This window comes from Balaenoptera acutorostrata, chromosome 6, assembly GCF_949987535.1.
Source record: "Balaenoptera acutorostrata chromosome 6, mBalAcu1.1, whole genome shotgun sequence".
Lineage (NCBI taxonomy): Eukaryota > Metazoa > Chordata > Mammalia > Artiodactyla > Balaenopteridae > Balaenoptera > Balaenoptera acutorostrata.
Genome location: NC_080069.1, coordinates 78,298,763 through 78,312,196, shown reverse-complemented (window position 1 = coordinate 78,312,196; position 13,434 = coordinate 78,298,763). Strand labels below are relative to the sequence as shown.

The 13,434-nt window shown below is 36.1% G+C and overlaps 1 protein-coding gene across 10 annotated transcripts in view; it reads right to left on the bottom strand.

Moving 5' to 3' along the window:
* Positions 1-2,876: 2,876 nt before the first annotated feature.
* Positions 2,877-13,434, bottom strand: part of TMC1 (transmembrane channel like 1) — a 379,606-nt gene continuing 369,048 nt past the window's right edge. For 7 of the 10 annotated variants that reach the window (XM_057547720.1, XM_057547721.1, XM_057547723.1 and 4 more), the window contains 4 exons: positions 13,055-13,178; positions 9,528-9,606; positions 9,369-9,420; positions 2,877-5,737 (listed from right to left, as the gene is read on the bottom strand). In XM_057547720.1, the coding sequence (XP_057403703.1) occupies positions 5,548-5,737; positions 9,369-9,420; positions 9,528-9,606; positions 13,055-13,178 (445 nt within the window). In that variant the 3' untranslated portion in view covers positions 2,877-5,547. Of the gene's footprint in view, positions 5,738-9,368; positions 9,421-9,527; positions 9,607-11,128; positions 11,289-13,052; positions 13,179-13,434 lie in introns of those variants that run through there. The other 3 variants (XM_057547725.1, XM_057547726.1, XR_009008543.1) reach the window with 2 other exon arrangements.

The window sequence follows — 13,434 nt, the reverse complement described above, 5'->3', positions numbered from 1 at the left end:
AAAATCATATGGCCAGTGAGTAACCCTCTCAGTCAGTCAGGAACAAAACTTAAACCTTGGCACTGGCTCCCAAGCCTGTGCTCTTTTATACCACCACTCAGCCCCCGTGATTATTTAGCTGCCTGTGGACTTGAGATACATGGAACATTTTCTGTGATGCAGATCCAAAGGCTGAGTGTTTCCACTGGGTCTTATCTACTGTTTCACTAGGGACAAACATTTCCCATGGAATCAACTCATTCCATGTTCCACTGAGATCAGTTGTAATTCCAGCTCTTGGCCTATTTTGCGGTAGGCTACTTTTCACCTGCTGTTGGGTTATTCCATCGTATTCCACTACAAATGTATTTATTAATTCTGAGGTCAATGACCTAAGCACCTTACCCTTCAGACATGTTCATCTATCGTCTTTTTCAGGGTTATCCTCACATCATGCATCACAGTATAACATTCACATAAAATGTCTCTTAATTAATGTCATTCAGTTTGACCTGCCTTAACACATAGAATCATTTCTAAAAATTTATAAATGAATCCATTTCTCCCATTTACTTCCATTATCAAGTCATATGGGAAAATATTTGATCCCAAAAGAAAAAAAGCACTTTAGGATTTTAATATTCACTTCAGTCATACTCTCTGCTCCTGTTGACTCACGGTCTTGTCCTTATGTATTTAGCCCATTTATATTATTCCTGCAAAATACTAGCCATGCCTATAGGGTCTTACCCTCTAATTTATAAGCACATCAGCATTACAGATTGCTAATTCCATGCCTGGATTACTTGACAGAGCAAGTAAGCAGGTATTAGAGAAAAAACAAAGCAGGATTTTTTTTTTTCCAGAAAGAAGCATCTTCTAAATGACTTTCAGGAGTCAGAAAGCAGGACTTCAGCATGTATGAAAGTTTAGTGTTTTAAGAGTAATATTGTTTTTACTTAAAATTAGATACTGGGGATCACCATGATATCTTCAGTGTTCCATTTGTAAAAATGATAAGGCCCTGACAAATTCTCATTTCAATGGTGTTCTCAATTTCTTCCCAGAGTTTAGATGTATGGTCAAGCAGAAAAATAATTAAACCACAGCTACAAATATTTGGAATGCCATAAGAACAAGGGTGACAACCATGGCTGTTATCGAGCACTAACTATGTGCCAGGTTTGGTGCTATGATCTCTGCAGGATCTATCTCTTTTAATCCCAAGTAGAAAGTTTATGGAGTAGGACTCTTATTATCCCCGTTTTTTAGAGATGAGAAGCACAAGGTTTTGAGAGGTTGAACCATTTCCATAAAGTCACATGGCAAATGTTAATTTTTGCCTGTTTTAAATGAGCATGAACATTACCATATTTGGGAATGTTTGACTGATAAACAAAGAATCAAGGCATAACTGCTGAATAAAAGAACAAATGATTAACGAAATGAATAACACTTTGGTGCCTCCTAACCTACAGTATTGAGGAGAAGCAAAAGATACCTTGGCGTGCCTCCATCTGGACACATTCTCGCTGTTATCGCGGGCCAGCGCTGAGCCCTGAGCCCAGCTGGGCCAATCAGATACACAGGAATGAAACCAGTGCTAAGGGAGAAGAAGCCGGCTATGATTACACAGCATCTAGATGCAGAAGATTCAAAGATTTTCCAAAGATCTCAGCGGTTGTATTAGCCAATTTTCTGTTTTAGTTGCAAATATTGTATTCCTGTTTTCAGTAAAAAAAAAAAAAAAAACACTACAGCACAGAGAGTAAAGCTGGGGAGTTCTTTCTTTTGATCCAGGGCTCTGTTGAACACAGCCTCAAGCTCCTCCCCAGGACCTGAGCTGAACGTAATTCACAGATGCTCCAAATTCTGACCCACAGTGTTTCCACTACTGCAATGGGCAGATCACCTAATTTGCGCCTGCCTCCTTTTCTTTCTGTATAAAAGGAGCACAGTTATACACTATGGCAACGGAGATCATAAAGTTAGAAATTTGCTTTCCCTTTGAAGATCAAGGCATACAAAATAGTTATTAATAATTATCTGGCAAACTGGTGAATGTGTTTTCCTGTCTGAAGCACTAAATGATCTCTTAATTACTCTTTACAGTTCATCCTCATCACGCACTTAAGTATAATGTGTTGGCTGGTGAGGAATATTTTTGCTTACAAATGAAGGCTAACACAGAAGAGGGACTGTAATGATGGGGTCTTATACTGTCCAGACCTTTTAAATTCACTTTTATCCACAGGTAAGAGCCTGTTCTTAATAATGGCTTTGGTGTTGAGGAAGTAATCAATGAACCTAATCAGTTATTCTCTGGTGGTTGATGGAGAGTTACAATTTTAGAGTTTTACAAGGAGCATGGGTATTCTAATCCACTTTTAAGATGGTATTTGCCCCTTAAAACTCTTGCTGAAGTCTTCAGATGGTCAGCTGGGGATTTCAGAACCTATATCACCTTCTGAATTTAACCTGGATACATTTAGATGTCATGATACACTTGACATGATCAATTACTAATTTGCTATGTTATGGAATATTCTATGACATCATTTGATTTAGGGAGTTTCTGTTAGTTTACATATGATGGACAATGAGTGATCCAGAAAGAATCTGACTGGTATCCCACCAGCAATGAGTAAGATGCCAAGGTTATGCATCCAGGCTTTTCTTTTGAACAGTGATGGTAACCTGAGAAATATGAACCTCATCAACAGCAGCAACACAGAAATTAAACTTCCAGTAAAATACCAAGGACTCTGATATTCGTTGAATTGATAAATAATTTTGAGTCTGTTGCTTTTAATAACAAATAAAAACATAAATACAATAACTTTGACCAAAGTTTTAGTAAATCAAATAAAATAGGAAAAAAACATTAATTTCCCAGGTGGCAATTTGTATTAGTTATCATATGTGGATGATCCTTAATTTGATTCAGCATGTGAAACTTGACTTGCAAAAACAAGATTAAAAAAAATGAGATGGTTCCTAAAAAGTTTTTATATAGCCATAAGCAAAACAGTATCAAGAGAAAATTTAGTGACATTTAAGGCTAATTACTCTGAATCAGGAAAGTAATAGAAAGTAATATAATTGTATCAGCAAATTGACCAAAACTGTCTTCAAATGTATATGTGTTGAGTTAAAAGTCTATACAAACTAATGCTTTTGCATAAATATGTGTTCTGAAAGGACCCAAATTTAAAGTTAATATTTAATCTTTAATCAACCTAAATGTACAACAGTAGAATAAACTAATTATGCTGTATTAATATAAAAAAATATTTTGTAGCCATTAAAAAATGTCCTGAAGTAATCTTTATGACGTGGGAAAAAGTTAAATAAGAAATGTTAAATAAGAAGGATAAAGACTAAATATATCTTATGATCCAAAATATTTTATTGAGTCTGTATGTGTGTGTGAATCTGAGAAAAAAATACACCAAAATGTTAACAGAAGTTATTCTGGGTGGTGGAATTATAGGTTCTTTTGCTTTTTTAATTCTATTAAAAATTTCTAAATTTGCTGTAATGAACATGTACCACTGTTATAAATTTTTAAATGACCAAGGATTTGTATGAAAACTTCTTGGTGTGTATGAAAAAGATGTGTGTTATATAATACCTAAGTTCCCAGAAGAGGTCAAGTATTTCATTTATACATTGTTCCACTGTTCATAATTACTAAGTCACCAAGACCCATTCTGGTAAAGGCAGCTGGACCATCCAAGGCAATCCATTACAAGAGAACTCTGAGAAAAAGAAACCTCATATAGGGCCTTGAGAAATCTTGTCACCATCATATAATGCTGTTTCCTTCTTGCAGGAAGTAGATGTGAACAAAGGCTATGACTACAGTTTATTTTTAAAAATATTCTTAGGTCTCAATGTGTCTTCTGAAAAATCAAGTGTGTATCTGAGTTGAGAGCTGAGAACATCTGCCCATCCCATTCTTAAGTCTCTTATTTTTGAAGCCTGCTTACTTACTCTTTTAATATATATTTCTTTACAAATGAATTGTGGAAACACTTTTTTACTTTTGTGAACCAAACAAGGCAAAAGAAAGTTGTAACTGGATATTATCCAGGTCCATATTTTTGACTCAAGGGAGGCAGTAAAGTCATCAGACTCCCATCTTACCCACATTGCATTGTTTTCCCTCTGCTAAAACACTCCCTTGTTTTTTTCCACAGGAACTTGGTTTTCCATTGTAGGCTAAACTCCTTTGTTTGCATCCCATCTACTAAGCATATGATGCCAACTCTGAGGTCTAGGGTTATTTGTCCATCAAGATGTCCTAACTTTGGAAGAGAGCTGAAAAAGGTAGAATAATAACTGGATTTTGTTAGACATTGCACTTAATAGAGAATAAGAGAAAGCAAATCTTTTATCTGAATACTGATAGTGTACTATAATATCTGTGTCATTGTGAAGAAAGGGACAGTCTTGCCCTCAGTGGGAAGGTATCATTAATTTTGTTCAATCCTAAAACAGCTTTGCAAGTTCTAGTATCTAGTATTCTGGAAGATGATAGCAACTAAGGATATAGCAGGTAGGGCAGAAAGTGGTAGAGAAAATCTAGAGAGCAGGTGATACTTAAGATATATAATGTTTGATAAATGTTTGACACAATAATGTTTGATAAATATTTAGTAAACAGATTAAGAGGTACTGGCCTCATTGTAGTTCCTGGTGGTCATGCACTCAGTGTGGTCCCAGTGTTTATTACAAACTCACTCCCCCACAATTTGCACATACGCTTCTGGGAAGGGTCTAGTAAAGCACTGAAATAGTCCAAGTTCCAATCAAGTTGACTGAATTAAAGTCCAGTCCAGAGAAGACGCTGGAGTATTAGGCAGGGAAACTGACACAAAATCCCTTCCTACTGACCCATCCACTGAGGAATGAAGATAGCAAAGGCTAAACCCCGAAGTCAACTAGGGAACCATACCTCACCATATATAGTAAGATGTGGGTCACCAGTACATTCCCATACCTGATGGACTCTGGCTCTGGTACTTGTAGGGACCCATCAGGATGAGAAAACACAGTTCAGGTCAAAGTTTGCTAATATAAACCTCTTGATATGGTTTAAACTATGTGTACCTCTCAGAAGCCCGAAGAGATAACCCATGAGATTTTTCTTCTAAAAAGCCCATTCCTTTTCATACTGAATCCAGCAGCAAATAAAAAGGTTTTGGGTGTATATTTGTGGGGACCATGGATGGGGAGACAGAATGAAAAGGGAAAGCAAGATGTTAATTTCCAATGAATACTTTATAAAGATATTTCTGAACTTAGAAGAAAAAAGAGGGTGAAATATTCCTGTTTCCAGGCTAAGAAAACTAAGCCAGAAGATATGTATAAAATGAAAGTCCATATGAGTAAAAGGTTTTTAAATTAACCCAACGAGTAAGCCAGTAATCCATACTTCTCCATCACACACAATTTTAAACTCAATTTGTTAAAGAAAATGTGAGGGGACTGGCTCAGGGGAGAAAGTGGTGGTGCAGGAACAAATCCCTAATTTGGAATAAGGTAGAGATCCTTCTTTTTTTACTAGGACTGGTGATGCCTTGATTGACCAGCGTGACCTTGATAATCCACCTGGTTTAGAACAGGGAAGTAGCAACTCTCCATGTTTGTTCTCTGGGCCTTCACATAAGTCACTGCTTTTGAACAGTATGGTGAGGAATACTTCTGGGCCTCCAGAATATCCATGAAAATTACTGGCCTCCAGCAGCTGCAGCTGTTCAAAATAAATAAATAAATAAATAAATAAAGAGACAGAGAAAGAAGATAAAGAAGAGGTAAATGAAAATTTCAGTGTGCTTAATGGTTCTGAATGAGGTGGCCTGAAATCTATACCTTCAAATGTGTTCCATGTTGCTATAATATTTGTTGCCAAATATTTCTATATTTTACAAAATCCTCACAAATTCTAAAGACAGGAGAATAAAAGTTCTGCTCTTTTTGAAATGTTTATTCATTCATTACTGCTTATGTAATTAGTATAGAAATTTGTTCATTTCAAATTTTTCCAGTAAAAGAATTCCTCATTGTCCAGTAGATAATTAGTAGGTATTTATTGAGTGACTGATATATAAAGTCCTATATTAAGTCCTGAGGAAACAACGATAAATAAGATATAGTCTTTGCCTTCACAAAGGTTATACATATTTTTAACAAATTATGGGAAAATATCAGATAAATTAGCATGCAATAACATTATATTATTTAAAACAAAGATAATAATATGCCTTAACTAGAATTCAGATCTTAGAAGTCAGAATATTTCGTTCACTATTCTAAATACTAATTTGATAATATTAAGTTATAGTCCCAATCTAGAGCAAATACAAAAGCACTGCAGATATGTGTGACATACATGCTTCCAACTATGTGATGTCCACAAGAGACTCACTTCAGCTTTAAGGACATACATAGACTGCAAGTGAAGGGATGGAAAAAGATATTTTATGCAGATGGAAACCAAAAGCATGGATAGCTCTACTTATATCACACAAAACAGATTTTAAACCAAAAACTGTAACAAGAGACAAAGAAGGTCATTATATAATGATTGAAGAAGACACAAACAAATTTCTTTAATAAATGATTGAAGAAGACACAAATGAATAGAAAGATACTCTGTGTTAATGATTGGAAGAATTAATATTGTGAAAATGCCCATACTGCCCAAAGCAATCTGCAAACTCAATGCAATCCCTATCAAAATTCCAATCGCATTTTTCTCAGTAATAGGAAAAAAATCCTAAAATTCATATAGAACCACAAAAGTCCCCAAATAACCAAAGCAATTTTGAGAAAGAACAAAGCTAGAGGCATCACACTTCCTCATTTCAAATTATATTACAAAGCTGTAGTAATCCAAACTATATGGTATTTGCATAAAAACAGACACAAAGATCAATGGAACAGAATAGAGAGCCCAAAATAAACACATGCATATATGGTCAATTAATTTTTGACAAAACACCAAGAATATTCAATGGAAAATGGATAATCTCAATGATGGTGGAAAAACTAGACATCCACATGGAAAAGAATTAAACTTATACCATACACAAAAATCAAGTCAAAATGATTCAAGACTTGAATATAAGACCTTAAAGCATAAAACTCCTAGAAGAAAACTTAGAGGAAAAGCTCTTGACATTTATCCCAGCAATGATTTTTTGAACTTGACACCAATAGCAAAGGCAGCAAAAGCAAAAAGAAACAAATGGGAGTACATTAAACCAAAAAACTTATGTACAGCAAAGGAAACCATAAATAAAATGAACAGGCAACCTAGAGAATGGAAGAAAATATTTGTAAACCACATATCCAATAAGGGGTTAATATCCAAAATATATTAGGAACTTATATAACTCAATAGCAAAATAATAATAATAATAACCTAATTTAAAAATGGGCAAAGGATCTGAATAGACATTTTTCCAAAGAAGACATGCAAATGGCCAAGAGGTACATGAAAAGGTGCTTAACATCACTAGTCATCAAGAAAACACAAATCAAAACCACAATGAGGTATCACCTTACACATGTTAAAATGTCTATTATCAAAAAGGCAAGAGATGGCAAATGCTGATGAGGATGGGAAGAAAGGGGATGCTGTGCACTGTTGGTGGGAATATAAATTGGTGCAGTCACAATGGAAAACAGTATGGAGGTTCTGCAAGAAACTGAAAACAGAACTACCATGTGATCCAGCAATCCCACTTCTGGATTGATATGCAAAGGAAATGAAATCATTCATTTGTATTCCTATGTTCATTGCATCATTATTCACCACAGCCAAGGTATGAAAACAACCTAAGTGTCCATCTATGGACGAATGGATAAAGAAGATGTGGTGTGTGTGTATACACACACACACACACTATAGAATATTATTCAGCCTTATAAAAGAAAGAAGTATCACCATTTGTGACAATATGGACAAACCTGGAGGGCATTATGTTAAGTGAAGTAAGCCAGACAGAGAAAGACAAACATGTCATGGTATCACTTATATGTGGAAGCTTTAACAATAGAGTGGAACTCATAGAAACAGAGTAAAATGATGGTTGCCAGAGATACGAGGTTGGGGAAATTGGGAGAGGTTAGTAAAAGGGTACAAAACTTTCAGATATAAGATGAATATCATCTGAGGATCTAATGTACAACATAGCGACTATAGTTGGTAACACTGTCTTGTATAATTGAAATGTGCTAAAAGAGTAGAACTTACGCGTTCTCACCAAAAAAAAAAAAAAAGGTAAATATGTGAGGTGATGGATGTGTTAATTAACTGGAGGTGGGAATCCTTTCATAATGTATGTGTCTATCAAATGATCACATTGTACACTTCAAATGTGTTACAATTTTATTTGTCAATTATATCTCAATAGAGCTGAAAAAAAATTAATGCAGTTAAGAAACAAGTAGCTTAATGACAAAAAAAAAAAAAAACTAAGACAAATATAATCCAAGGACACGACATTAGAAGTTGCCACATCCACTTTTGCTGCCGTAAAAGTCAGCCAACATAAAAGGAGTGTAGTGCTGAAAGAACCACAGAGAAATGGGGTTCAATCCTGATTGCTTCTAAACTTGGGGTAAAATGTGACCAGAAGATTTACATACCACTCTTCTGTTCATTTGTGTGAACAAATAAATTTTTCTACTTAAACTAATTTGGGTTGAGTTTTTCAAATTATTATTATTACTATTACTTACAGGGGGAAAAAAGGCCACACTAATATAAAGAGTTGTAGAGTTGGGAATGAGGGAAGAGTTGGAAAAGATTTTTATTGAACTTCTTAGGCATCACTTTTCCATGTACAAGGCAAAACATATCAGTAATTCTGGCAAATAAGAGTATGCCTTATTCTAATAGTTTAAAAACTAAAGAGGTTAAAAAGTAAGAGAGGTTAACGAATTAGAGAAGGCTCTGGAAAAGCAACAGCGGTGAGCCTAGAGGATACTATTAGCATCTTCCCAGGGTATCCATCTATGTATAAAAATGGTCAAAATGGGCAGGAGAGATTATGCATCTGTATCTGCTATTTGTATGACTATGTATATGGATGTTTTCTTCATCGTCCGTCAATTTGCAAGATCCCTTTTCTATCACTACTGCTACTTTTATATTCCTGACTTTTTCTTTCTCTTTTCTTTCTCCCACTGGAAAACAACCAAACCCCCTGGACATGATGCCTGAAAAGGGCTAAAAAGGTGGACAGTAAAGAGTATGGGGTGACTTGCTAGGGCAGTAATGCTCCTCTGCATCAAATGCCCCATTTTGAGAGGAAAAAGAGGAAGAGGATACTGTTTGTAGGGGAGAAAGAATGCAAACGTAACATAGCTCAAACCTGCTCGTGCAGCTGCCATTTTCTTGTTTCGCAGTTTGTTCTCCAAAGCTTGCTACATAATAAAAAATAGTAGAGAGGAAGAACATGAGATTTCCTGGTGTTTTCTACTACTTGACATTAATAAAGACAAATATTTCTCTGAAATAAATTGTATCCTACCTGTTTCATCTTCTTTTTTAGATCCAGATTTGCTGCCTTCTGGCCCTTTGCAGTAGCATTGAGATAATAGATAGTCAAACTAAATTTTAAAAAAATAAAATAAAATTTATGGTATTTTTCAGTTCCTCAAGATTCTTCTTAAATTTACGTTAACTAAATCATATAATATCGGCACTGGAGTGACTTTCAGATATTTTCTACTCTGAACCTCTTTTGTAGATAAAAGCCTGAAGTAGAGAGAGATGAAGAAGTACATTCAGAATTACACAGCGACTGGGGTGGACCTGGGAAGCTGGACCCCCAAGGCTCCTCCTCCACAGCCCAGGGCTCTGTCTGATGTTCCTCACTGCCTAATTTTAGGTTCTTCTTGGAAATGTATTAACATCACTTTAAATTATAATTGAAAACACCATTTCAAATCGATACCAATGGCATCCAAGAGAACAGAAAATCTCTTGAAGCTTAGGGAATGTGTAGAGTAAAAAGGAAACTGACTTTCCACTTTAAATTCCTTCCTTTGGCTTTTACAACTAAGACTATCATCCTCATAGTCATAGGTAATTAACATGGCTTTTTTTCATCCACAGAATGTATTGTTTGCATTTCTCTCTCCTTCAAAAGAAACTATTTCATAAAAGAATAGTCCTGGCATTTAAGTGACATTTACATTTCTAAAAAGAGCAAATTCCAGCCGAACATTTTTGCAAAAATAAACATGTTCATCTTCACTTAAAGCAAAACAAAGAAAAAATGAGGTTAAAAAAAAACGTAACTGGCATTGATTGCCCTTTATTGCAAATAACTGGTTACTGAACACATTTCCCCTACTCACCAACATGCCAGATCATAACCTTTATGAGCCATCTGCTGCTAGCAACAAGATTATTGATATCATTTCCACTGGGTTTATTTCTTATACAAGTGATAGGATTTTGAATGAAATTACATACATGAAAGCATCTGGTGTAATATCTGGCATGAATTAGGTGTTCAATAAATATGGTGTGTCTGTGTATTGTAAGGGTTTTCTTACAAAAGTGCCTGGATTTGGAGGAAGAACTCAAAGACCTCAGAAGTCATCTGCAATTCTGTAATTCTCTATTTATCCATCACTTGTTTTCTACCTTGAGATGCACCTTCAATGAGTATTCTTCACAGATCATTTTTTAGTCTCCAAAGGAATGAAACCGCCTGCAGGGAACTAGCTCAAACTCTACTCAGTTACCCAAAAACCAACCAAGCTGATTTAATATGATTCATTAGGGAAATTCAAAATGCTTGTAAACATTCTCTAATTAAAGGTAATAAAAAGCCAAGCCAACTGTATGGGTACCATAAAGTGTTGAAGATGAGACCTCAGTATTTGAAAAATCAAATCAGTAATAAGCTGAATTTCGGGTTTTAAATCAGAACATCAGAACTAAAATCATCCTTGTGGGACATCTATTTGACCTTGTATCATGCCAGTTTCCCTCTAGACAGTCTGTATCAGGGGTTGTCAAACTATGGTCTCTGGGGCAAACCTGACTCTCAGCCTGTTGTGTATGGCCCATGAACTAAGATTGGTTTTTACATTTTAAAATAGTTACATAAGTACTTACATAATATCCTCAGTTTTGTCTCTTGGACCACAAAGCCTGAAGTAACTACTATATGGCCCTTTAAGGAAAAAGTGTGCCAGCCCTGGGTGTAGACCATCTCTGACAAGTGGCTTCCAATTCTTCTGAGCATTTCCACTCAGCCTGAACTCAGTGTTTGGTGCTGTAAATGAGTAGGTGGGAAATAAGTGGTGGGGAATAAAAAGACATGGGTTTGAATTTACCTATTAGCTATTTGATTTGGGGCAGATCTTCCATGTGCTGTCAATAATATGATTAATGAGGCCAACTTCTTAAGGTTATTGTGGAAATTAAATGAGTTAATATATGGATCGTGCCTGGAACAAAAGCAGTGTTCATTCCTCTTCCATACCCCTGGGGCAGCTTATTAAATCTTTAATTAGTGGCATTAGAACAATGTTGCTCCTTTGCTTAAAAATAAATCTCTCTCAATAAGTTAAGGATATAGTCATAAAATCTGACATTGTTTTGAGTGTGTGTGTTTTAAAACAAGACCTCCTTTTTACCACGAAAAGGCCTTGACTCCTAAAAGCCATGCTCTCAAAAGCCACTGTATCGTAAAAACACTAAGAAGGAAAATCACTTCCAGGGCCATCTGGTGAAACAGGCTGCATCCAGCAAGTCATTTTCTAACACATCTGCACCAGAGATTTACTATCAGATTCTTAATGGCAACCCATGATCAAGCTTCTGTACTACATAAAATAATCTGTTTTACTATTTAGTTATCCCTACAGGCTTTTAGCTCTCCCTCAAAGAAAGCATCATGGTGTAAAGGGGTGAGTGTTGGATTTACTGTCAAAGCCCTATTATTGTCATTTTTGATGTATTCTCACTGAGGGAAAAATCCCTTCCCTCCTCCAAGGCATTTTCTTAATTTATAAACTTGAAGATGACACCTGCCCTCGCTGATGTGGCTTGTGACCACGACCATCACAGAGACGATCCTAACAACTTGGCCCAGAACCCAGTTCATTTACTTAAACCACTGGGATTTCTCTCCCAATCTCTCCCTGAGATTTCCTAGTTTTACCTTTATTTCAACAAATCCAACCCTTTGTGTCAGCTTTGTTCCACTAAAGTGTCCACGAGGGTGACTTCATACTTGCCCTCCTTGACTGAGATCAGTGGCAGTTCTAGACTTTTTATTTAGGAGGGCCTTGGGGTTTGGAAGGAAGGACTGGGGCACTTTTTGTAGCTCTTCCATAGGAAGCATATATATATATATTTTTGCTTAGAATGTAAGTTTACCTGTGGTGGCCAAGACTCAGAAACCAATGAAAGTAATATGGGAACAAAAGCCCCCTCTCAAGTTCCCCTTTGGATATCATCTCTGACTTTGAAAGGATAGACTAAGTGACCTTTCCAAGACCCTTCTGGTCCTCTGATTCTATCATCGTGGGCAGACATGGTTATTAATGGCCTTCTAGGAACAAGGACAGGGTAATTTTTAAGACCCCTTAAGCCTTTAGCCCTGAAATATAGCCTATAGGGCCCTCAAGGGGAATATTAACTTAGAGGCTCATCATTTCTGTGTATTCACAGCCATATGCTTTATGGAAAAAAGACGGAGGTCAGGGGGGTGGGGAGGAAGCTTGATGTGCTGATTAGATTTAGTGTTTATGTTTCCCTTGCTGTAGCTGTTTACTGATAATTATTTTGGTTACTTGGGAACAAATCTTATAATCCTAGGCAGGCAAAGACAGATGCAGATGGCTGTAAATTACATGCAATAGGATCAGAATATGGCTCATGAATTTTAGCCTCTCACCACCATGTAATCAGTGCTGAATTGGTTAGGTTACAGCACAACCCCTGGGGAGAAAGAGAATTGAAAACGCTGAAACTTAAAAGGCGCAGGAAGAACATTACAAAGGCTCTTTCTATGAGGAGGGAAAGCACATACACCATAACCAAAACAACAGCAATAACTAATCCAGGATTAGAAAGCTGTCTCAAGATCTTTGCCATCCAGCTTGGAAAATCATGTTCCAGTGTTTCTCCAATGACTTCAAACATCCTATTTTTGCCACTGAAAAAAAAAAAGGAGAGAAGTTCATTTAAAACAGATGTAAAAACCATGTTTATAGCAAGATGTAAAAACTATATTTATAGCAAGAAAACTAGAAATTTTTCTCAAACACTGCCTAAGTACTCTTTCAGGTTAGAAATCTGATGTTTAGCTACAACTCCTGACACTTCGACCTCATATTGTCAACATATGGATAAGATATGAGAAATGTTATGCCAACAAAAACACATAGTCAAAGCAGTTAGGAAATTAACCA